Here is a 24,569-nt window from a genome sequence, read left to right on the forward strand (position 1 = left end):
GAAGTCTCCAAGTGCTCTGAAGCAATTTAATATGATCCCCCTCTTCAGATTCTTCTTTACCAATTCCCTCTTTTGAGAAGTTTTTGCATTTGAAGTCAAACACAACTGTATGCAACCTCCTTGACAGTCTTCCACCTAACTGTATATTAAATCTGATACCAGTGTGGTCACTGTTACCTAAAGGCTCAACAACATTTACATCCTGCACTGTGTCCTAGTCAACTCCACCTAGGGCTAAATCCAGGATTGCCTCCTTTCTGTTTGGTTCCACAACAAACCACTTCAGGACACAGTTGTGTAGGACATCAAGAGCTTTAACCTTTTGTATGTTTATCCAGGTGGTGTGTGAGTAGTTGAAGGCACCTTTTATTACAGCAATGCCTTTGTTGGAAGCCTCCCAGATTTCATTTCCCATGTCAAGATCACCTCTAGAGCAGTGGTTTTCAACCACTGGTCCGGGGACTGGCACCAGTCTGTAGGAGATTTCCTGCCAGTTCGGGGCGGTGCGTGGGAGCACGCATCCTGCTCACTGCAGACTGGCAGAGGGGCTGGCTATGCTGCTCCATCTCATCCTCAGATGTCATCGCATGGGGGGTGGCATTGCTGCTGGGGGACCAGGGAGGAGAGACCCTGCTTGCTGGGAGCCAGCTGGGAGCCACGCCACACTGATTTCAATATTATGTTCTTCTGTTGGCATTTTTTGTTGCTCGGTTTCTGGTTGTTTTGGAGAATTTTCATTTTTTGGATATTGTGTTTAGAAACTAATTCACAGAATACGGTATCATGTGTATGGTGCTTTCTGTTTCTGCCTCAATGGTTCCCAAGGTGGTTTTCTTGTTTTCACCAGTACCCAGCTGTGGAAAGGTTGAAAACCACTGACCTAGAGCGTTCTGGTCTGGAGGATGATAGCATATTTGCATGAGTAAATTAGTTTTAGAGCCAGGGATTTTCATCCATAGTCCTTCTGTGGAAGCGTCTTCACACTTTAAATTTTCAAGCCCATAGACTATACATTCTCTTTAACATACAGGGCAACACCTCCTCTGTTTTGCTCTGCCCTGTCTTTCCTGTACAGTTTATATCCAGAGGTGACCATATCCCATTGTTTATCTCTGCTTCAGCAGGTGTCTCAATGCCAACTATATCCAGCTTTTCTCTTATCGCCATGCACTCCAGCTCTCCTATTTTGGCCCTAAGACTTCTAGTACTTGCATAGAAACAACTAAACACAGTGTCCCCCTCTTTCTATTTACATTTGTTGTCCCGGCACTTTGTCCTCTCTAACTGAACATCATGGCTTGCCATAACCATGTTGCAAATTTCCTCCCCTGCTGAACCTGGGCAATTTGAAACTCTCTCCCTTTCATCCACTAAAGTTGAATTGATCTGAATCAGATGCTTCCTAGCTCCTGTCAGCTTTCCCCAAGAATTCGGTTTAAAAGCTGCTCTGCCACCTTTTTAATGTTATGCACCAGCAGTCTGGTTCTATTCTGGTTCAAGTGAAGCCCATCCCTTCTGTATAGGCCTGGTTTGTCCCAAAAGTTTCTAACAAAACCAAAAGCCTCCTCATTACACCACCACTCTATCCACACACTGGGACTCCTTATTCATGTCTGGCTGGCTGGCCCTGCACACGGAACTGGTAGCATTTTGGAGAAAGCCACCTTCGTAGTCCCGAATTTCAGCCTTCTACTGAGCAGCCTGAATTTGGCTTCCAGGACCTCATGACTGCATCTTCCAAAATCATTGGTACCAACATGGACCATGACCACTGACTCCGTCTCCACACAATATACAAGGTTATCTCAGTGTCACATGATACCTGTAAACTTCATGCCAGGCAGGTATTTCACCATGCGGTCCTTGCCCCCAACCCAGATGTCAGTGTTTCTAAAGATGGGACCACCTACTGCCATAAGCACCCCTTTCCCCAGTGGTAAGTCATTAGTGCAAGAGAGAAGTATCTAGTGCAAAACAAATGCTAATTTAAATTATGTTGTCCTAGCGTAACCAGCTGCTGGTGTAGCACCAACAGCAGTGGTGCTTGTTGGCATGCTGTTGGGCTAGAGCTTATTCATGTGGACACGGTGTAATTTACAGAAGTTGTAGTGTTGCACTGGATTCTTCCCCAATCTTGTGACCCTGGCATTGTCAATATCAATGCTGTAATGTGACATTTGCATTTCACTTGCTGTAGATGCACATCCAGGTGCTTGATATAAATGTGTCTAATGCAGTACTCATTTGCATTGAAGACTGCTTTGATTCCTGGCTTGTCATCAACATGTGAAAGAAAATGACAAAGGGAGAATGAAACAGGTAGACCAGTAACAGGCATAACTAATGGGAATAATTGGTCCAAACCTGCAAAAGAGAAAGTCTTTAGGCATTTTTACAGCAAGCTGATTCTAACAGATTGTAGGAGTGATTTTTTTTTAACAGTGTAAGGAAATGTGTAGGCGGGAGGAAGGAAGGGGGAAAATTGAAGGAAGGGAAGATCTGTATGTAATACATCTGGTTTCTACAAAACAGCATACTGGTGTCCCACCTAAAATATTTTTGCATTTTCCAGATCCTTTACTATGTCAATATGAGTGCTTGCTTTTTGTGAATATGTCAGATACAGTCTGCATGTAAGCTGAAGTCATGTGGATACTTCCTCGCTCTAAATTTGTCAGCTCTAAAGCTCTACAATTGAGAAGTGAGTTAATAATCTCATGTCCTTTGAGCCAGGAAATTATCCACTTAAATATCCCACAGCTGGACTTGTGCTGTCAGTTTTGTTCTGCTTTTTAAAGAATTCATTCTGAAAGTGAAAGCAGAAATGAAGAGGTGCCTGTACATGATCACTGGCTTTGCCATATGGTCTTAAAAGGCAGCTGCGGGTGGAGGAAAAGCACTGCTGGGGAAATTTACCCTTACAAAGGAGTTAATGGAAGGGAGGAAAGAAGCTATGAGCAGCAGTTAACAGTGGAAAAGAGCTGCTGTTTCCTTACCCGGTGCTGACTCAGGGACCCACATGATGGGTTCATGGAGATAATATCAGTGCTGGGGGAAACGTGCACACCAGAGCCTGCTTACAGTGATGTCTCTCATTTTGCCATGAGTTAAGCAACTCAGAAAGCTGATGGAAGCAGTGACTGCCAAAACAAAATACTCATGGAAAAGTAAACTTATCCCATTTCACAAGTGACAATATAAAACTATTTTTTCTACTTCATAAGTTATCTGATGAGAATATAAGAATAGACCTACTGGATCACGCTGGGGTCCAGCTTCCTAGAAGCTTTTAAGCACAAAACAGCATCCCTCTCTTTGTCCCCTTGTTTTCAGAGGTACAGGCAAACTAACAGAACTGGAATTGTAACTCAGGAAGCAGGTAGGCCCCCAAAAGATTATATGGTATAGTAACTTTCCCTCAGCACAAAATAACTCACTGGCCTACTCTTCATCCAAATGGATAGACCTACAGTTCAGAAACATAACCAATAATACATTATGCCAAATTGTGGCTCCTTCCAGCCTGTTAAGCAGCACTAAGCACCCAGGGTAACACGCATGCTAAACAACAAAAAATGGAGGTATTGTCTATTAATGGGGCGTGTGTGTGTCCATGTGTGTGTGTAGGTTGACTACACTGTTAAAAAATGTACTGACATTTAATGCTTTCAATATTTCTAATTTTTGTTAACCTAAGAGTATAACCAGATGGGATGGGTTCCTCTGAATTCCATTCCTACCCTAAACAAGTTCCGTTTAGCTGTCATGGCTAATAGCCATTGATAGAACTGTGCGCCATGAATTTGCCTCAAGTCCTTTTAAAAGCAATCTTGGCCAAGCAATCCAAATACTCAGGTCTGTTAGTGCTGTGCAGTTAGTATGGGAAAGAGGTATCAGAAAGGAGCTTTGGGGACAGGGAACTTCAGCCATCCCTAGAACTCAGTTCTACCTGTGGAAAGCAATGCAGGCAGGATTCCTATCAACAGTAGTTGGCAAAAATGATTATTATGTTTCCCTAGTTCTGTACCTGATCCTTTTAGGATCTTTTTACACTTGTATTTGTGTCACTTCAACCTGTACATCAAAAAACTACTTTCAGGCATTATGCATGACTCTGATTGATAATAACATCCAGAGAGGTAGTTAAATTAGTTTGTTGCAGCAAAACAACCAAGAGTCTTATGGTGCCTTCATGACTTAACAGACCTATTGCAGCCAAAAGCTTTGTGGAACAAAGTCTACTTTGTCAGTTGCAGCTGCTCTTATTAAGTCAACTCTAGTCCACAAATGCTTCAGCTACACTAAATCTGTTAGTCTTTAAGGTGTTGTAAAACTCTTTGTTGTCTATGTTTTTAAACATAGTTTATGCATTTTAAAAGAATGTGTCTCAGAAATGTTTACATAAATTAGTAATCCCCAACCTGATTGCCCTGTAGATGTGTTGGACTGCAATCCCATAATTCCCAGCCAACATGGCTATTGGCAGTCGAACACATCTGGAAACCAATGCATCTGGAGGGCTACCAGATTGGGAAAGGCTGAGAATGTATTAGCATTGTGATGCGTGGAACAATGGAAAGATTCCATACTTCTGCCCTTCAACAGTCCTCAGACAGTATTGTCCCATCATCTGTTTCATGTGATTTGGGATGAATGCAGATGTACATACCAACAGAAGTTCATGCGAGCTGTTGAATTGTGTTGCACGGTTGGATTCCCACTTCATTTGCTCACTGAATGGCAATATATGCCTCCCGTCTAAGCCTAACACTGATTTCTTCTATCAACCTTCCATCCTTCTCCATACTTCAGGTAGATTGTCCAGCATGGGTTTTATAAACACCTTAGAAGTTTATTCAGTTAAATGTTTGCTTGGTACTGCTCCTTTAAAAAGGAGAAGGAGAAGCAGCAGCACAAAACTCATTTTTCCCTCCAAACAAAGTTTTTTGATGTCACAAGGGCCAGCACATTAATACTGTACAGAACTGGCTTTGGCAGGAAATTAGTTAAAACAGTTTCTCTTGAGCAGGATTTTGCAGAGTAGAGTTTATATCTTAGCAAGACAAGCTGAGTGCCCTTCAACAGAAATTTGACTCACCTGTTTGATTTTGTTATTTTTGACCTGCAGTAAATCCCATTTGAACAATTGTTAAAGAAAAGCAGTATATTCCAAGTTAACTCCTTAAACAAAAACTTCCCATCTAAGTGCCAGTCTGACTGTTACTATGATCCATTGCCTTGCATGTAATCTTTTCATCAAATCTATTGGTAATCATCTCCAGTGCAATTAAAACTGAGCTGAACAAGTTGAGCTAAGACAAGTAAATGAGCAGAAGATGGACTTTATTTAAATATCCTCGTATCTGCCAGGATGGATATCTAGGCTATTTATCTTAGGATATTGTGTTCAGTCTCTGCAAATGACTATAACTGAAGTACATGTACATTAGGGAGGTGAGTGCCTAAATCTAAAATCTGGTAAAAGTGAAGCAGTGAAGTGAACAGAGAGTTGTTAGAGGTTAGAACTGTAGATGATCCCTGTGCTACTTTGCAGGCATCAGGTGTTGTGAGGATTTTGTCCCAATACCAGAGTTCAAGTAAGATTCAGCCATTAACAGATCAGCTATGGTGGGGGCATTTTGCCTCAGTTAGAAAATTGTCTTGAGCCAACCATGAAGTAGAACACACAGGAACTCAGCTCCTAACCTCAGAATACAAAGGGTACTTACACTTTAAGTGTAGAATGTGTTCTTGCAAAAATTGCTAAGTAGTAGTAATAATAATAATAAAAACTAGAGTTTCTAGCCAGTGAAGATTTGACCTTATTTTACAGATGGCAATGGCTGTAAGCTAAACAGAGGATTATGGGTATTGTTGATACTCCCACATGTCTGTGGATGCAAAGAAACTCTGCATTCTCCATCTTTTGTTTTCTAATATGCTACTTTTTTTCTTTAGTACTGGGATGCATTTATTCTCACTCTCTTTTTCTGGGTACCTCCCTTGGCACTCCAAGCCCCTTGTCCATTCTGATTTTTGATTGATTGATAGATTGAAAATCCTAGGAGGATGACATGCTGGATAGTGAGGAGCCAGCAGTCCCTTGTTCTCTTGTTCCCTGTATAACTACCAAGGCATTCTTAAAAAATAAAAATCATGGGTAGCCACAGCTCAGAGCTTTGTTTGAAAATGTGCCTGGGCACCAGGAGAAATGAAAAGCAAATTCTGGCTGGGGAAGCACTCACAATGGGTAGAGAGGTGTTGGGAAGCAACGTGCTGCTCTGCTTTGCGCTCTGTGTGTGTCTGTGTGTGTTGTCTTGGTGGGGGTTTTTTTTGTTTGGTTTTTTTTTTTTTTCCCTTTGTGATGTTATGTGTGTGAGGAAGGGGGCCTGGATCTTTGCCATATGTATACTGTCTGTCTCATTTGCTTGGAGGTTTTGTGTAAGTAGTTGTTTTGCCTTATGTGGTTGCGCATTAATATGATAATTACCAGTTTTCCTTCTCTGAAATTCCTATTTTGTTGTTATTGTGCTTTATGGAGGCAGATAAGTGATTTGGTATTTGGGGTTCTGAGTCCGCCTCAGCCTTATACTCAGTTTCTTGTCGAAGTTACCTCTGAGCTTCATCAGGTTATTTTCTGTCCAAATAATTTTGCAACAGAAAACAGTGGCTTCCAGAGCTCAGATCATAGCTCTTTGTTATAGTTAGGTTCTTGAGCAAGTTACTTTCTTTCAGCCTCACAATTTTGCCTTTCAGGAGATGTTTTTTTTTATTACTATTAGCCATTTTGTGAGAGCACCCACAACATCCACTCAACATTTGAAATGTGCTGAATGATCCAAAGCTTGTATGGATTTTGTTCTTTTTTATTATTATTTTAAATTTTTAATTGAACAAACATGAGCAATAAAATTAATATAATAGTAATAGACATAATTGAACAGTCCAATAATGCTGCGCTACCTCCACCGGGACTAACAAATCATGCTACATTGTGCAAGATCATTTATTCATACAGGTTGCTCCACTCTCACTTCCCTTCCAGAACGGCACTGACCCATGTGATGGCCCACACCCCTTTCCTTAAGACGTATTCAATCAATGGTCTCCAAATATTTTCAAAATTATTTTTACTTGAAAAGCTGTATTTCAAACTTCTTTATACCAGTTGACTTTTTGATAATCACCTGTTACTTTCCAATTCCTTGCTATTATTAATTTTACTGCTGTTAATAAATTTGTCATCAATGGATTTTGTTCTACTCGGTAGCTTTTTAACTGAATATTGATGAGCTGCACTTGCTCTTTACCAAATGAATGTACTCCAGGGGAAACAGGCATCTTGAATCAACTTTGCTGCTAAATCACAGGCAAGAGAGAGTTACACTGAACTAGTTCCAAATTTTCTGTGAGTTCATTTTTAATTGGACACAGGTAAGCTAATTGTTGTAAGTCCCACAGCTCCAGCAAACTGTTCCTTGGGATTCTAATCTAGCAACTTAAACCCAAGTCACTACTAGTAATAAATAATTTATACAAGGCAGGCAGTTTTCAAAAGGTACAATAGAGTGATCACAGCGTTCCCACAGGGATTAGAAGCAATTTGTGGAACAGAGACCTCCTTTGTGCATTTTTGTAATTTGTATGCACTCTGTGTGTGCAACTCTTAAATTATAAATGAACAGAGGCTTTCTTCTCAAAGTGATGTTGAGTGAAAACTATCATTTCCCTTTTAGCACAGCCACTGACAGGTTTTTTTAAGGAAAAAAATGGGGGTTAAGAATTTAATATTTCATTACAGGCAGACAGCAGAACGTGTGACATTACAGAACCAGCTGCAGCAGCTTCTACAAAGTCAGCGATCAGAGGGCAAGTCACTGCCAACATCCCCAAGGTAACTAGGCATGTAAGAGAAGAATTCAAATGTAGTTTGAAAATGACTCTTTGCATTGCATGGGGAGGTCATGCTCCACCTAATAGAGAATGGAAAGGAAAATGTCATATGACTGAAAACCATAACTGTTTAATGTAAGTACTGGACATTGTAAGTTCAAGTAAAATTACTATCCTATTTTTCTCCAGTGTGGCTTGGTTTATGGTGGAACCTTTCAAAAAGATCACAGGAAACATCTTGTGAACTTCTAAAATGTGACCTTATGGCAGCCCATAGTAACCTAGTAATTGATAAAGGCTTTTGCTGACAAAATAGGCTTGGCAGGTAGGCAGGCTGCTGTTCATGTGCCCTAAAGGTAATCTCTCTTCACTTTATAATATAAATACCATGCAAAGTGTATAATTGCACATTTCAGTGATTTAACCCCAGAAGAGGTTGCCTTACTTCAGCTGAATAAGTACTGCACAAGGGAAAAAAGTCAGCTCTATCTTTGCTACAGACTTCCTATTCAAGTTAGGACAGATGGTTTGACTAAAGAATTAAATATAACTTACTGAGAAGAAGCATGTTAGTTTAGTTAATATACTGAAACATGTACAGAATATGAACCCCATTGACTTTGGACTATGAGGAGTAATCCAGTGTACCATATCTTTGCTTTCATTTCAGAAAAGATGAAAATGTGAGTCATGTGATATAATTCTAGAGCAACAGATATTTTCTTTATCCATGTGCAGAAAATGCAGTTTCTACTACTGGAATGGGTCTTCAGACAAATGATTCATTGATTCCAACAAAGTCTACAAAAGCTACATCAGACACCACTTAATATTTATATGCCATTTTTTTAAATGACCTTTCCCCAGACTGGCGCCCTCTGATGTTTTAGACTTCAGTTCCCATCAGTCCTAGCCAGTATGTACAATGGTCAGGAATTCTGGGAGCTGTTATCCAAAATAATCTGGAAGGCACCAGGTTGGGAAGGTTTGCCCTAACTGATAGAAGTGTTTCTCATATTTTATCTCAGTAGTCCTTGCAAAACCCTTTTTATGATTAGATAATAACTCTATCATAGCCTTGTTATATTACTGATGAGCTGACAGCTGAGGCTAAGCAGCAGTTGCTTTTCTGAGGCCATCCACTAAATTCACCACTGAGTTGGATTCAAATCCTAACTTTCATGGACCTGTAATATAAAGTAGCTTTTGTTGGTTTGTTTGTATGTTTTGGTGGGCATACCTTCAAATGTGTCTTGGCTGTTCACAGAAAATTAATATTTTGAAAAGCTTAATGCTTGCCAAAGCCTTCCTAAAACATTAAGTCCAGTACAATTCCATAAATACCAACAAACTGGGAAGGCTTAGTTTAAAAAAGGGCCCTTGAACAACACCTAAAGCATGCTACTTCTTCTCAAACATCAAGGAAGAGGTTTTTCCATAACATGTGTGCCACAGTGAAGGAGACCCACTTCCTGGTTGCTGTGAGATGGCAATCTAGTGGTTGTGATACAACCTCCAAGACCTTCTTTGCTGATTTAATGATTGCGCAGGTCTGTATCAGGGAAGGTGATTTGCCAGGTAGCCTGGTCCCAAGCTGTTGAGAAAAAAACATGGAACTTTGTCTAAGGTATCAGAAGTACAAGGTTTAAAAAAAATCCACAACATATTCAGTTAATTTCAATTTTCTAAAAATCTAAAATTTCCCAAGATTGTTCCCAAGTCACAAGAATTCCAGTCTTTTAAATCTTTTTTGTTTCAGTTTTCCCTTATGCAAAATCAGCCATCAGAAGAAATAAAGAACATTGAAAAATCTGCATTTCTCCTACAGAAAGAGTAAAAATATACATATTACATGTATTTGCATATTTGGAGGAGGATTTTTGCATTTTCAGGAGAGGACATTTGCAGAAATGGAAAGTTGTGCAAATGTGTACTTTCTGAGAAAGCACAGTGGAGAAATGATGTGTCATCTGGCTTGCACTGGGCCACTGACATATTGAGGCAGCACTATGGTTGTTACGGTAGCTATGAAATCCTAAACTGTGCCAGATCTGTCAGATTTGTCATGGAATTTATGATTCCCCAGAACCATCAACTGAAGGGTTTTCAACACCACCTCTGTCAGCTCATGCAGGGAGACTGCAGGGCACGGTGGGCAGCTCTCCAGCAGACTCTCTGATTTTCCCAGCAAAAGTAGAATCACTCAAGTTTGACATTCAAATGGACAGGAAGCCTAGAGAGGGAAACAGAATTGCTGTGGACAACAGCAACCTTCCTCCCGCCCTTCAAATCAAATTTGGTGCTGTACTGAGTATCCCAGAGGGTACGGCAGGGACAGGCTAAACCATTTACTTCTGCCACTCAGGGTTCAATAATGCACATCCCCTCGGCCCTATCATCCACAATTAAACCATGGATGAAGGAGATTTTGGTTTGGACTGACCTGGCACTCAGCAGCAGCAACAGCAGCACCAGAGCTGAGGGCAAGCTGTGAAGAAAACCATGGGCCATTTGGTTGGAGAAAGAACTAGAAAAGTGGGCAGCTGTCAGTTGCTTAGCCATCTTCTCCTCGATGATCTTCTCTAGTGCCCTCTTTCACTGCGACCACTTCCCTCCCAGATTAGCCAATGAATTTCCAAGTAAAATTAATTATATAACATTGGAAGACCTAGCCCTCACTGCATCACTAACAAGGGGCATGTTCATGTCCACAGTCCACAATTGCTCTTCTGTTCTCCATGAGCGGAAGCAATGAAAGGCACCTGGAAATCCATCAAACGTAGATGGAACAACTCCATACATCCCCAGTAGGCATCCAGTTCAGATGTTTCAACACATTAGTTAATATGTGCCCAGCCAGGCACTTCACTCAGCATCTTGATGACTACAGGCTCTTGAACATGGAGTGTTTTATTTTATATCTCCATTAATATGAGTTCTAGCATGGAGTATGGCAACCGACCAGGCATTTGGTTTCTTTAAGTACATTTTTTCCTTTAATATAAATTTTCTGGAGATATGGTCACAGAATGAAAAAGGTAAAATGTGTAGGCAATATGTTCAAAAAGCAAATGGTACTTAACTTCTTTAATTCCTTTATCATTGCAATCTTTCCTCTCTTGCTCTCATGCACACTACACTCTGTCTTTGTAAAGAATAGATTATTCAGCTTTAGATAATGTAAGATCAACAGGGTTATTCATACCATTTATTCAAAGTGCAAAAGTTGTGTCTCTCTGAAATCAGCTGCAGTTGGAAACACCCTTATGTAAATATAAATCAGGATGAGACTTAGCTTCAGAGTGCCATCAATTCTGCCTTGAAAAAGATTCTCTTAGCTGTATATAAACATCCTGCTGTTATGATAATCTGATCTACTACTTGAACAGGGCTATCAAGGGCAGGACATGCTGGAGGTCATTCAGTCACAGGATTGTCATAAGGTGGAGAAGGAAGCAGCTTATTTAAGAGCACAATCCTGTAGATTATGCCCTTGCTGACTTTAACACTCAATTCTGACAGCTAGAAGAGGGGCAGAAGCAAAGGCCATCTTCACCATCCTCTCCTCAGACCCTGCATTTAGATGGGCTGTTCTGCCTGTCTAAATGGGCAGAATGTTTTGAAGGAGGACGAAGGAGGATTCAGGGGAGCTGTGTAGCCTCTCCAGGCTCCTTTCTTCCCTAACCACCAGAACATCCCCTTTCACCCCTCTCAGATGTCAGTGAGAAGGCAGCCAACACAGTTCTCTCTGCCAGGGGTCAGGTGGGGTTGGCAGTTCTGTGATTCCCTTCTCAGATCAAGGAGGAAAATTATTAGAGCTGAATTATTAAAATAATATAAACTATTAAATTATTCTGTGCCCCTTCAGCTGTTGTCTAGGAGCCACAGGATTGATCTCTAAAGCATCTAATGAGGCCTGCGATCCTATCACTCCTCCAGATGTTTTGGGCTATAGTTCCCATACTCCTTCAGCATTGACTAGCTAGCTAACAATTGGTGAGAGCAGTTGTCAGCCAAAACACCCAAATGGCTACAGGTTGTCCACCCCTGGGCTTTTCAGTACTACCATTCTTACTGAGAGCCCATGTACCCTCTATGCCAGAGGTTAGCCCACTTTTTCAGTGTATCGTACATTATGATTTGCACCACCCCGAGCTTATTTGTTTAAACAGCTTATGTCATACTATTACAGAGCAAATGCATCAAGGATGAAATGAGCCCATTGGATTCAGTGGAGCTTACTTCTGAGTAGACATAGGATCACACTAGAAATTAACTACTATAGTAGGCAGAAATGGTTTATGTAGTAAAGACATACAATCTTTCTTCTATGGTGATCCTGTTATCTTGGAGTTTTCCACTCCTCCTATTTCCTCTGAACTACTATGGCTTTCTCCAGTGTCCAACTTTGGATGGTCAGCTGCCAGGACAGGGATCTAATTATCCATCTTCATATTACCATGAAGTCAAAAGTCTTGCTCATTGAAAGAAAATGGAATTTCAGATTTTACTTAATATACAAAAACAGGATAAGAGAGTTGTAAAAGATCCATGTGTATTTTAGTATTCCAGTTTTCTTTTAAGTTATTTCTAGAAATTCTTCTAGCAATATCTAAAGTAAATCTTTAAGAGAAATTACTTCTTTGGATATTAGCAAACAAAGGAAATAATGGATCAAGCTTACCCTGGAAACAGATTTAAATGCTTAACTGTGGAAGCAGTAGCATGACTCCATAATGCATTCCATTTGGCTAAGCATCAAGCAGAATGCAATTGGATGTTCAGATAAACATGTGCAGTGGAGACATCAGGGTTGCACTTTGTATCTGTATAATTTTGATTGTGGTCTCCTGTACTGACCTCCTTTTTCCCCTCTCTCTTCCCTCACCATTGAAGTTCACCAGCATCACCCACTTCTGGCAAACCTCAGTGGAAACCAACTGATACAGATGACTCAACTCTACCAAAAAGTAAATTGAACGCCCGTGATGGAATTCAGATTCTTGGCAGTGGGGGAACGCCACATCACAGTCGGCCCAAGTTGAAAGACGAGGACTCTGATAAAATCCTGCGCCAGCTTCTTGGGAAAGAAATCTCTGAGAATGTTTGCATGCAGGAAAAGCTGTCATTAGAATTTCAGGAGGTCCATGCCTCCAAGAACATCAAGAAGATGCCTCCGGAAAAAAAGGAGTTGAAGTTAGCAAGGCTGAAACATCTAATGCAGCGATCCCTTAGCGAGTCTGATACAGATTCAAATAATTCTGAAGATCAGAAGAACACACCTGTGAAAAGATCAGATAAGCCAAGGCCACAGCCCATTGTGGAAAACACTGAAAACACAGAGAATTTGCACCTAATGATTAAGAGACACACCTTGGCATCAGGACGAAGGTTCCCTTTTGGCATGAAAGCGTCCAGATCTGTGGATGATGGCCACAGCCCTTCCCCTACTTCAGAGAGTAGTGATCCTGATAACGAATCGCAGTATCAGGGTGGGACTGTATCCCAGAGCCAGGGATTAGGTGATACCTATCAGTCTGCTCCTGACACCACCAGTGCTCACAAAGTCACCACAAGCCCCAAAAGTGCACTCAAATCTCCATCTTCAAAGCGCAGAACTGCCCAGAATTTAAAACTCAGAGTGACTTTTGAGGAACCTGTAGTACAAGGGGAGCAAACAGAGGGTGGTTTAAATGGGGAAAGGGACAAAGATCGAAGTAAGGTGCTCCAGCGACCTCCTCCCAGTGCTGAAACTGGGGACCAGCAGAAACGACCATTTGGAACATTTCGATCCATAATGGAGACGCTAAGTGGTAACCAGAACAATAATAATAACTATCAAACATCAAGCCTAAGCAAGACCTCATCACCCTTTACCTCATTAGGAAGGAAAGCCACAGATAGCAAGGGAAATTCAGCAACTTCTGCAAAAGGAAAAAATAAACCAGTGAGTGATTATAGGGGTTGGAAGGGATCTTTTTGTATTTTCATTAATGAGTAATTCTTAAAATAGTATTTGCTGGAAATGGCTACACCACCATTAAGCAAATGGGGGGCTTAAGGCAGGGTAGGAGGAATGGAAGGAATATATACCGAAAGAGCAAAATATGAAGGTGGCTGATGGATCTTTTTCGGGAACAGATATGTTCATTCCATACTTACAATCTCTTCTAGAAACCCATGTGGACTCAGGTGAACTCTTCCCTGCATGGGTGGAAAGGATAGTGATACCAGCCCATGCTCTGTTGTCTGCACAGGTGATGTTAACCAGGAGTTCTGTTATGCCACACTGAGTTTGTGGAACAGGTCCTATATTTCTGCTTGGATGATAAATTCAGAAAAGGAGCAAATGCAAATAAAAGTACATTCCTTCATCATTTATTACATTTTCCAATAGCCAAAGCTGTCTAGGTGGTTCATAATATGATAAAACATAAGACTTCACATTCAAGAATGTAAAAGAGTGTGTAAACAAAGAGCAACTAAACTACCAAGAACTGATTTAAAAAAAAAAAAAAACCCTAAAATGTCACATTGTATAATGTCAAGTTCCTTGGAGTAGGAGAAACTTCAAAGTGACACCAAAAAACAAAAAAAACAAAAAACCAACTGTTGACACTAGACAGACCTCACTTGCACAAAAGCAGGGATTATATTCATAGATAATATATATACATGAGCTACATTGAAGCAATACAGCTGGGACAACGTTTTTTTAATAATATAAGGGTTACAGCAACAGTTTAAGGGCTAATCCAGAAATGGGAAAAGAGTGAGATTGGAATCTATGTGTTGCATGTAATAGTGTCCTTCTACCAAAAATTAAAAACTGGGTGCTGTTGACAGAAGAGATTCCCTTCTCCTCTGCACATGCCCCAAATCTGCTCCAGAGGGCTGGAGGGAAGATGGGAAGGGAAACTCATGTTCAGTGCTGGCTTCAGGTTTTTGAGGGCCCTTGAGAAGATGCCCTCATTGGGCTCTCTCATTCATTCTTCTTGTCTCCATTGTCACCAGGTTCTGCTGCTCCTTAGTCTCTTTTTCAGCCTTGCTGCCATTTCTGTTGGTTGTTTGACAGCAGGCCAGGAGCAAGCAGGCAGTGGCATCCACAGCTCCCCCTTCTAACTCCCACTGTTGATTTAGCCCTCTATAAATGCTAGCACTTTTTCTAAAACCACAGAGGGCTCTAAACAAGGTGCTGAGTTCAAACCTCCTTACCTATGAGCTCCAGCTGGCATCTGTTACTATGTGGTTAGTCATGCTAGTTTGGACTAGAACCTTACGCCAGTCTAGAACCCTAAGCCATTCTATGGACTAGTTTCCCACTAGATTGAGGTGATTTTTCCATGCCAGTGCAAACCTTTCTGTTTCAATATTTCTACCAGTAGGGTATAAATATGTTTTAAATGTTTTGCTAGAATACTAAGATCAGTGATGAATCTAGATCATGGGGCATGTGAGTGTGTTTTCCTGTAACTTCCATAATGTAATGCTGGCACTTTTCCCCTGCCTGTTTCTGCCCCCTTTCAATACCACTCATTGCATGGATGGAACATTCTTCTCATAAAATGCTTGTCACATCTACATGCTTTCAGACATCACAGGCATTCAATACTGTATAGCTTCATACTAATTTACGAATGTGACCCAGTGCCAGATGTTAATACTGCTTTTCCTTGAACGAAGCTCATAGACGCAATCCAAGAGGCTCTGGCCTTCCTTGTAAGATTGCCTAATGTGCCTGAGAACCTAGAGTCCTTAGTCTCTAGAACAGAGGTGGGCAAAACATCTGGAGGACCACAACTCAGGTGAGGGGTTGTGCAAATTGTAAACCAAAAAACTGGAGGGCCACTAATTGCCCATTCCTGTCCTGCAAGGTGATGGGAGCAGCCTCACCTCCACATGTGAAACTGCACAGCTCTCCTGTGGCAGATGGATTTTCCAGGCTTTTTTTAGATATCGCCTATATTTTAAATAGCAGTCTTTATGCATGTAAGAAGCTTGTTGCATGATATTTCAATTGATTTATGCATTGCACTTCCTCAGGCTCTTCACTCCAGCTACATCAGTTTTTCCGCTAGCATGCTGATTGAAGACCGCGTGTGTAACTATGCATGGTATGTGCTGATGTAGAGTGAAAATGTTGGCTTTCATATTGCTTTTTTATCATCCCCTCCTTGCATGCACAGCTTATAATTGTTCACAGCTTAAACTAATGAAACGATTGATGACAACTGTAAAAGAAAATGAAATCTTGATCTTTTGGAGAAAGTGTTGGGGGGAGGGAATAAACAAAGCCTGTTACAGGCCTTTGCTAATATCCATAACTGAACTAGTTTAATGGCTTCAGCACAAAGTGCATAAAAAGCACTAGGACTCATAAATCCAAAAATGCATTTTAGTTCTGTTTGGCATTGCATAGTCCCTTGAATGAAAGTCAAACACCAGATGAGAATGGAAATTAAATTTCCACTTGATGAGCATGCCAAGTCAAACTCCACTTATGGTCAAAAGAGACAACGTGCCCCATTCTCCATTTGCTCACATCCTTCTCACTTCGGTTTTCAGTTCTTGCTTTGCTTTTTTACTTTAAGTGTAGTGCTAGGTAGACCAAAAGCAAAGTGTGTTCTAGCCCTTACATGAATATAAACATAGTGGTTGGAATCACTGCAGACAAAAGACTCTTTCTGTTCACGGAGGGGTTCAGGATACAGCAGAGACTTCCTGCTGGAGGAACGGGATAGGGCAACGTTTTTCCCAGTCCTCTCTGCAGCCCCCAATGCCACCTCCCATGCTCTTTTGGAGAGCTGTGCAATCTTTCAGAGTTCAGTAGGTTGCTGCAGAAAAATGTAGTGCATGAAAATAGGTTCCCTAGTGCCAACAAAGCTCTGTGGAGTGCAACTATGACAAAAAATGTAGCTTTTATTGAACCCTTCTTGTTTGGTGTGTAATGCAGGTTAGGGTGTTCATTTTTAAAATGTCAATTGCAAACTTTGTAATTACGGTTGTACTCAAATACCTGCACCAATGCAATTTGTTTTGCGAATCATGTGAAAACTGATCACAATTGAAATGATGCTACAGAAGTGCATACTAACATTTTTCTTCACTTTTTAAGTGTGACTTTAACTCAGTGTGTCCTACACAGGTATGGGAATGTGCTATTAGTAATGCAACTAGAGAAGCATTAATTTTTGAGGTTTTGTATGCTCATCCATGAAAGCAGACATTTGTTCTGATATTCCCTTTTTATAATGAACCACCTTCATCCACAGTTATGGGGTATGCGTGCTGGAGCCTTGTAGTTAATGAAGCTTTTGGTTTTTGATCAGAAATTCAGGGAGAAACTATATTTTACTTAAATCATTTTTAGACCACCCAATAGCCAAATGGCTCTCTGAGCAATTTACAAAGTTAAAAGGACAGAAAAACAAAGAGACAGAAAAAACCCTAACACCATTACACAATACAACAGTAGACCAATATAGTGACAACAGTGACCTAACCAAATTATTCACGTGGGCACGCAGGCAGAGCAGCGATATCTAATAAAAACTAAACGATAACTGTTGAAATTCCTGGTGAATAAAAGGGTTTTAACCTGGTGCCAGAAAGAGATTCAGAGTGGGCACTGCCTCACCTGGGTTTGATGAAAAAGAGAGATAGAGCTGAGTATTATCTGCATATGGATGACACCTCAACCCATACCTTTGGATAGCCTCCCTCAGCAGTTTCATGTAGATGTTAAAAAGCATGGGAGATAAAATAGAGCCATGCAGTACTCCATGGCATAACTGCCATGGCGCAGAGCCATAATCCCCCAGCACCACCTTCTGGAATCAGTCAATCAGGTAGGAGCCAAGCCACCACAATGCAGGACCTCCTACTCCTAGCCCAGCCAGTCTATCCAGAAGGAAACCATGGCTGATGGCATCGAAAGCTGCTGAGATGTCCAGAAGAATCAGCAGGGTCACACTCCCCCGCCATTCTCCCTGCCAACGTCATCCCACAGGGTGACCAAGGCAGTTTCCATCTCACTGGACTTCAAATCAGCCAGTATTCCTTTAGCACCTTTTAAAAAACTAGATATTTTGACAGCAGTGTTAAAATCTCAGTAGCATTCAAAAGTCATGTTCATTATTTCTTTCCAAATCAGTTACAGCTTGATAGTGGTAAAACAGTTAACATTTCTAGTGCCCTGTTAAAATTCACTGTATTTCTTTGAACAGCATGCAGTCATTTCATTTGCTAAGCACTTTTCATTTCATTTTAAAAGGACAGTGCCAAGCAAATGTTTGCAATTACATTAGCCATCTATTGCCAGTGAAATATTTGTTTCCCATGGATTAAGTTATTGCAATACATGTAGCGCATTAAAGTGAGAACATATTTGCCTTATCTGTAAGAGGCACTGTGGTAATTTATTCACATCAGTAGTAGTTTTCTCTGTCACCATTAAAGCATTTTTATTACCTGATGTGCATTCAGATGACAAGCACACAGAGCCTTTTTTTAATCACTCTTTAGCTCTATACATTTTCCATTGCAGAGACCAATAAAGAAATGTTCTTATAGTCATTGCGTTTTAGGAAACTGCAAGCATTCCTAGATTTTGAGAAATAAATGGACAGTGGAATCCTTCTTGTGATGGGCATATTCATACAAGCTAGCTATATTTGAGTTTTTATTATTTACAAATGAAATAGAATTTAAGGGTAAATTTTTATGTATGAGAGTGGTAATACTTCCATGAGATAATTACTGAGATTATTCAAGCACCCAATCAGAATGGAAGGGAAGGCTGCTACTGGTATTCCCAGTGTCTGGATTGGGAATCACCCTCTCACCTTTTCCAGGGTGCAGACAGTTTGCTTTGTCCTTTTAGAATTTATTGGAAGCCATTGAAAAACAAGCCAGCTGGGTGTAGGCAACCTGATCATAGACTGGATTTTCACCAGTGAAAAGTGAGAGCTTGTCTGTTCTTAAGTGATGTTCATTGATCACAAATTCATTTTAATTCAGTATTTCCCTTCCACAAATGAAAGGACCCATTCCATTCCCAAAACTGTAGTGGAAGCATTTGTTAGAGATTAAGCATATTAATGTTTAATTAAACGGGGGATTAAATCTTTGCTGATTCCTCCCACTGGCCCCTGTGCTTTCAAAATTTAGTCCAGAGAGTCAGAAGACCATACAGAGTCATGTGGAAGGTGGTACTGGAGGCTACTGGGGAAAGGAGGAGTTGGCCAAAATCTCTTTTCCTTGCCCTCCGGAAGGAGAGGCTCTTGTGAGTGGAAAGCAGCAGAATTCTGTGAGTTTACTCATGGGATGTCTGAATTGCACTTGTCAATGTATGATTTATGTCTCACGCTTTAGAGGAAAGTGTTGGAGGAGAAAGTCATGGAAAAGGTTTTCGTTTATTCTATTTTTGTCTGAATCCAGTGGAAAGACTTCTGTTTGCTTGAATGAAGAAAAGTTTCAACATAAAATTACAAATGTGCTTGCAAATATTATTCCATAATTGTGGTACATTATACTAGGCAGAATCCTTTTCAAACAGAATCCATTTAAGCAGGGATACCTCTCAACTGGGTAAGTTTTGGTCACCATGAAGAGCAACTGAAGTACCAACATTTTAAAAAAATGCAGGATGAGTAATAGCTGTGGTAAGTATGTAGTATTTTGTTGACAAAAGTCAGCTTTCTGTTGATGATTGTTTTAAATTGAGCAAACCAGACCATGAGAGGTTCCAGGTGATTCCAATCTGTATAGTACTGGGTGAAATATTCCATTTGGCTTCTTCTTTGCCTGGGCTGTATTCAGATACAAAGCAGATTAGCACATTAATAAGCATACTGTTCGGTATATAATAAATTTAGACAAAATGTTTATAATAAACATTGTTTATTAGATGACTCAGAGTTACAGGACTCAGCGCGGCAGCTGAGGAGATTGGGCAGCTTGGTGTCAGTCTTCATGGGGTTTACTGATCATTAGAATATAAATTATGAGGGGCATAATGTCTTGATGGTCATGGAACAAATGAGTGGGGACTACTGTGTTTGAATACTAAAATAGATGCTTCATTAAACACTAGGCTGCATTTGCCATGGCTTTCCCCGCTTTAAAATAGCTACCCAGGAGGGAGTTCATGACCAGGACTATGGCATGGGGAAAGGGGGGGTTAATTCTTTCTCCTTCTCAAACTGTTTACAAAAATCCCCCCAGCCCAATTTGTTCACCAAGGGCAGAAGCTGTGATCCTGCTATTTTTAAAGAGAAAAGCAGACATGTTAGATGCCATGATGCCTTTATCTGGTTTGGCTCTGGCTTACTTGCATTCAGAAGGTCCGAGGTGGCTCTAACTGCACTAGTAGCACAATTCTCATAAAAGACAGCATAACCTACACTACTGCTCAGAGCACAACAACCATTTATTGCTAGACTAGGTACTCTTAAAACCACTATATGCATCACACTTTTGTTGGTTTTTAATTTTGAACAAGAATATCTGTGTTGGAAAGCTGGGTGTGTGTGGTGGCCCATAGAATCGGGTTGCCAGAGACTTGGAGCCATTGGGAGGGTCAAGTTGCTGGGGTCTGATTAATCTTTACAAAGCACCAGACAGTGCTGGGGAAAGTAGTTTGAACTCATGTTTGAATACGTGTGGCCTTTTTTTACTTGCCGCTTGGTCAGTGGTCCTTCACCTTTAGCCATGTCTGCTTTTCCAGCCCCTGCTAGTCTTGATTCATGGATGGGTGTTCAGAATGTAGGCTGGGGTATATGTGCCTAAAAAGCATGGGTAGACAAGCCCCTGATTGTTGGAAGGAGTGAGGATTTGTACTTTTACTCAGGATATGTAAAATAATTTCCTGTTTACACTGACTTTGATGAATAAAACAATTGCCATATGCAAACATATGTGGCCTTAACATAGTCCTGCTTTCAGTTTAGCACAAAAAGGAGTTAGCCACTATTTTAAAAGAAGAAGGAAGGCAGGATGGACTAGAACTGGCATTGTTTTATCATACTAATATTTTTACATATTATCAGAGAATATGGGCAGTTGATAGAGAAGAGACAGGATCCCTGGAGACGGTATGATGTTGCTGTATTTTCAGTATATCAATACATCCCTTTCTCCTAAAGCAATATACAAAGTGGTACATACTATAAGTCATCTGCTCTGGTATTCTGTCCAAATTTTATAGTTATTCTATGGTTTTAATTTGCAGATGGCATCATGAGACACCTGCTAATGTTGAACGGCTAAAGGAGTTCCCTCAGTCTTAAGAGCTTTCTTTTTTTAACTCCACGAAAAGAAGTAAAACACAATTTCAAGTTAGAAATTGCTAGGTATATAATACTAAAGCCGCATTCATAGTCATCACTTCTGTGTTCTTAAATAGATTTTTGCAAAAACAAGTTAATTCACAAATGCAAGGCTGCATTTAAATAATCTAATATTTATGTCTTTCATATTATCATGTGGAAACCAAACCTACATCTATACAATTCACATCTATATAGGGAGATAAAAATGATAAATGGCTACGTATTATTAGCATTTCATTTTTATTATCTCACATACACACAGCAGCCAGTAGCTTCTCTTGCACAGCTTTATATCACCAGTGGAAGATCTGCTAGTAGCACTTAAGGCACAATCCTAAATGTTCTTAGAAAAAATGCTGGAAGTTGGAGTGTGCTTGGGGGAAGGGGACTAAGCATTCCTGGTATTGTGCCATTGTTTATCATTTTACATTCTGTGTTCTAAGAACAGAGCCTTAACTGGGCTTTCAGGTTTGCTATAATTCTCAGTTTCATATTTTGATTCTAAGCTCTTTTGCGGGAAATCGCACATTGGAGCTTCTCTACCACTGCCACAATCATCACTATATAATCTCCACAGTCCGAAGTGCATTATATATGCCAGGCTCTCTCCCCGATAAAATCCACTCTTCCTATTTTACAGCTCCATATTGCATTGCAAGCTATTTTTGAAAATATATAATCTTAAACAGGGAAGTACAAATGGTAAAAAGCACACACAGCTTCATTGCATATGTATAAGTTCTTATATATAAGTAGATGGCTTTGGCAAGTCCTTCCTGTCCTTATCCTATTAAGTATCAAATGCCAACATAAAAGGCAGACTTGAGCATGTTCTCCAGAAACTGGCAATTTGAACAAGTGCAGCTGATCCATCCAGGATTAGGGACTGATGGTGTTGCCACTCCAAGGGGTCAAGAATCCTTGTCTATAATCTTTAAACTAGCTGTGCTAGTTTAAGCCCAACTCACTTCAAAGGAGATTGCACCAGTGCTATTGTTTTGTATATAGTGATCTTTGGGTTACAAAGCAAATCAAAGCAGTGCTCATTTATTATATGATCATAGATGATTTTTATTTATTGAAAACTTTTATATGCCATCCCTTATGCACAGCATCTCAGGACGGCTCACAATCATAAAATCAAATACATTAAAACAATCTAACAATAAATACCATCTCACCATATTTTTGGTATTTCCCCCTCTTCTCAGGCATAACAACGCAAGCAGGAAAGTCCAGAAGTCTTACAGCAAAAATTGTTTTGAAGAACCAGAGCTGCAAGAATTCTTCCTTTGACTCACATCTCATGGGGTCTCACAGTCTTCCTCCAAACATGGCCTGAAATCTTCCCACTTGAAAACTTAACTACGAGATATAACTTTCACCAGCAGAATAACAGACTCTAAAGATGCCTTAACTTTGTAGCAGCTAGACCATATATGGAAATTAATAATATATGTGTCTGTCACTTGTTTGTAAAGTGTACTGTTATAAGGCATAGGTGAACAAAAGCCATGGTTTGGAAACATAGTGATGCAAGGAGTCTCCGAAATGTTCATATGACCACCATTTTGTACATTACCTGTTGCATGGATATAATGTAACATGTCTTGTATTTTCCTTTCTCAAAACCTGTGTCTGTGAAACAAAATAAAAAAGGATTCTATGTGCCCAGATTCTCAGTGAGCCCAAGGCAAGGGCTTTTCTCTCTCTCTTGATCAACATTTTGTCACTATTTCTAATCTTTTGTATAAAAGAAAATAAACCAGTGTTAACCAAAACACAGTGCAAACATAGCCAGATGTGTCTTCTTCTTTTGTCTCTACAATCCATTATGACCTATTTCATTTGTTCTAAAGCACAATAGTAAAACGTAGAAACTTTTTTGTTTGCTCAAGGCAGACTGTGATTAGGTGATTTTCTGTTCCATATCAAACCAATTAATATTGGGACTTTTAGACGAAAGAAACACTAGGCTATAATGAAAACAGTATATAAAATAATATAAATAGCACTTGCCCTAACAGTGTTTATTTCCAGGTATAAAGACTTAGTTAAAAGCCAGTTTCTTGAAGTAACCTGAGAGATCAGAGCACAACTTGAGCATTAAATACATTAGGATCTGTCTGCACCACCCTTTACCTCAATGGGACAGTTACCACACAGCCAAGCTGAGACTGCAGGGACAGTACTGCAGTCGGAAGAGAGCTGCAGAGATGTGGCTACACATGTACTCCAATATAGAAGTGCAGATTTGCTTAACAGGAGCAGGCCTTCCCACCATCTTGATATACCTGACCGAATAGCTTTTGTAAGACTTCCCCACTCCATTGAAGTGAAGGGTTGGTAACTCCCTGAGCATGCAGTAGGCCTCAGTTTCAACCCTGGCTACAACAGGCATGACTGGGAAAGATGAACTTCTGAAACTCAGTCATTTGCCAATCAGTGACTGTGTTCAGATAATATACTGGCCTGGCATGGCTTGCTTCAGCGTCCATGAGTTGCAGTACCCATGGGTGGCAGGTTTCATATTCAGTCCCTGTTCAGGATTAGGGTCACAATGAGGGTAAGGATTGAACAACTCACATTACCAGAGCTATGTGAGGATTACAACCTCATAGTAGGTTAAATAGTCCATAGTGCACTCTCATATTGTGCAAACAAGTCACAGTGTAAGTATGGAATTATATGGACCAAAGGTCTCCTTCAGTGTAAGGCACTTGTGCTCACTTGTGCTTGAGCCAACATTTTTCAGAGAGTCTAAGGAACTGAGACAAATAGAAGTGATGAGACAAAGTTTTAAACATTACTGACATAGTAAAAGTCAACAGATCAAAATCCTATTCATCTGTCAACTCAAGAACTCAAATGTGAAACAATGCTCATCTTCTTAAAAAAATAATCAGCAACTTGTCCCTAAGATTGACTTCTTAACTATAAGCCAAAATAACCTTAAAAAAATGGTTTGGGTAAAATCCTGGATATTACAGGCCAGTGAGCTTAGAATCTGAAAATTACAGTTTAGGAACTGTGTTGTTTAAAGAGTTTGATGAACCCTCAGCAGTTCTCACAATTCACAGTAAAATGAGGCATGTAATTGATCCTAGGACACCACAGGATCCCAGGCTGTGATTCCAGCAACATTTCTCTGTGACTTCTTGAGGTTTTATTTATTTTAGGTCTATAGTTAAGAGAAACCTTACCCCGTCTTCTTGCTTCATGTGAGGATGAGTTATGTTATACAGATATAAGAATACAAACTATTTAAGAGCATGATATATTGATAGCAAAACAGATATATATCCCTAGCATGTACAACAACATCTATTATCCCCAACATAGCTT

General features: G+C 40.2%; 1 protein-coding gene across 2 annotated transcripts in view; it reads left to right on the forward strand.

Annotated features, from left to right (window-relative positions):
* LOC123031250 (synuclein alpha interacting protein) overlaps window positions 1–23,020 on the forward strand; it is a 114,846-nt gene extending 91,826 nt beyond the window's left edge. The window contains exons 10-13 of one of the 2 annotated variants that reach the window (XM_044445959.1): window positions 7,802–7,894; window positions 12,790–13,840; window positions 15,937–16,007; window positions 22,436–23,020. In XM_044445959.1, coding sequence (XP_044301894.1) covers window positions 7,802–7,894; window positions 12,790–13,840; window positions 15,937–16,007; window positions 22,436–22,520 — 1,300 coding nt within the window. In that variant the 3' untranslated portion in view covers window positions 22,521–23,020. The remainder of the gene's footprint in view (window positions 1–7,801; window positions 7,895–12,789; window positions 13,841–15,936; window positions 16,008–22,435) is intronic. The other variant, XM_044445960.1, reaches the window with a different exon arrangement.
* Window positions 23,021–24,569: the final 1,549 nt, after the last annotated feature.

Source organism: Varanus komodoensis, unplaced genomic scaffold (genome assembly GCF_004798865.1).
Source record: "Varanus komodoensis strain SLA01 unplaced genomic scaffold, ASM479886v1 scaffold5, whole genome shotgun sequence".
In the NCBI taxonomy this organism is placed as follows: Eukaryota; Metazoa; Chordata; class Lepidosauria; order Squamata; family Varanidae; genus Varanus; species Varanus komodoensis.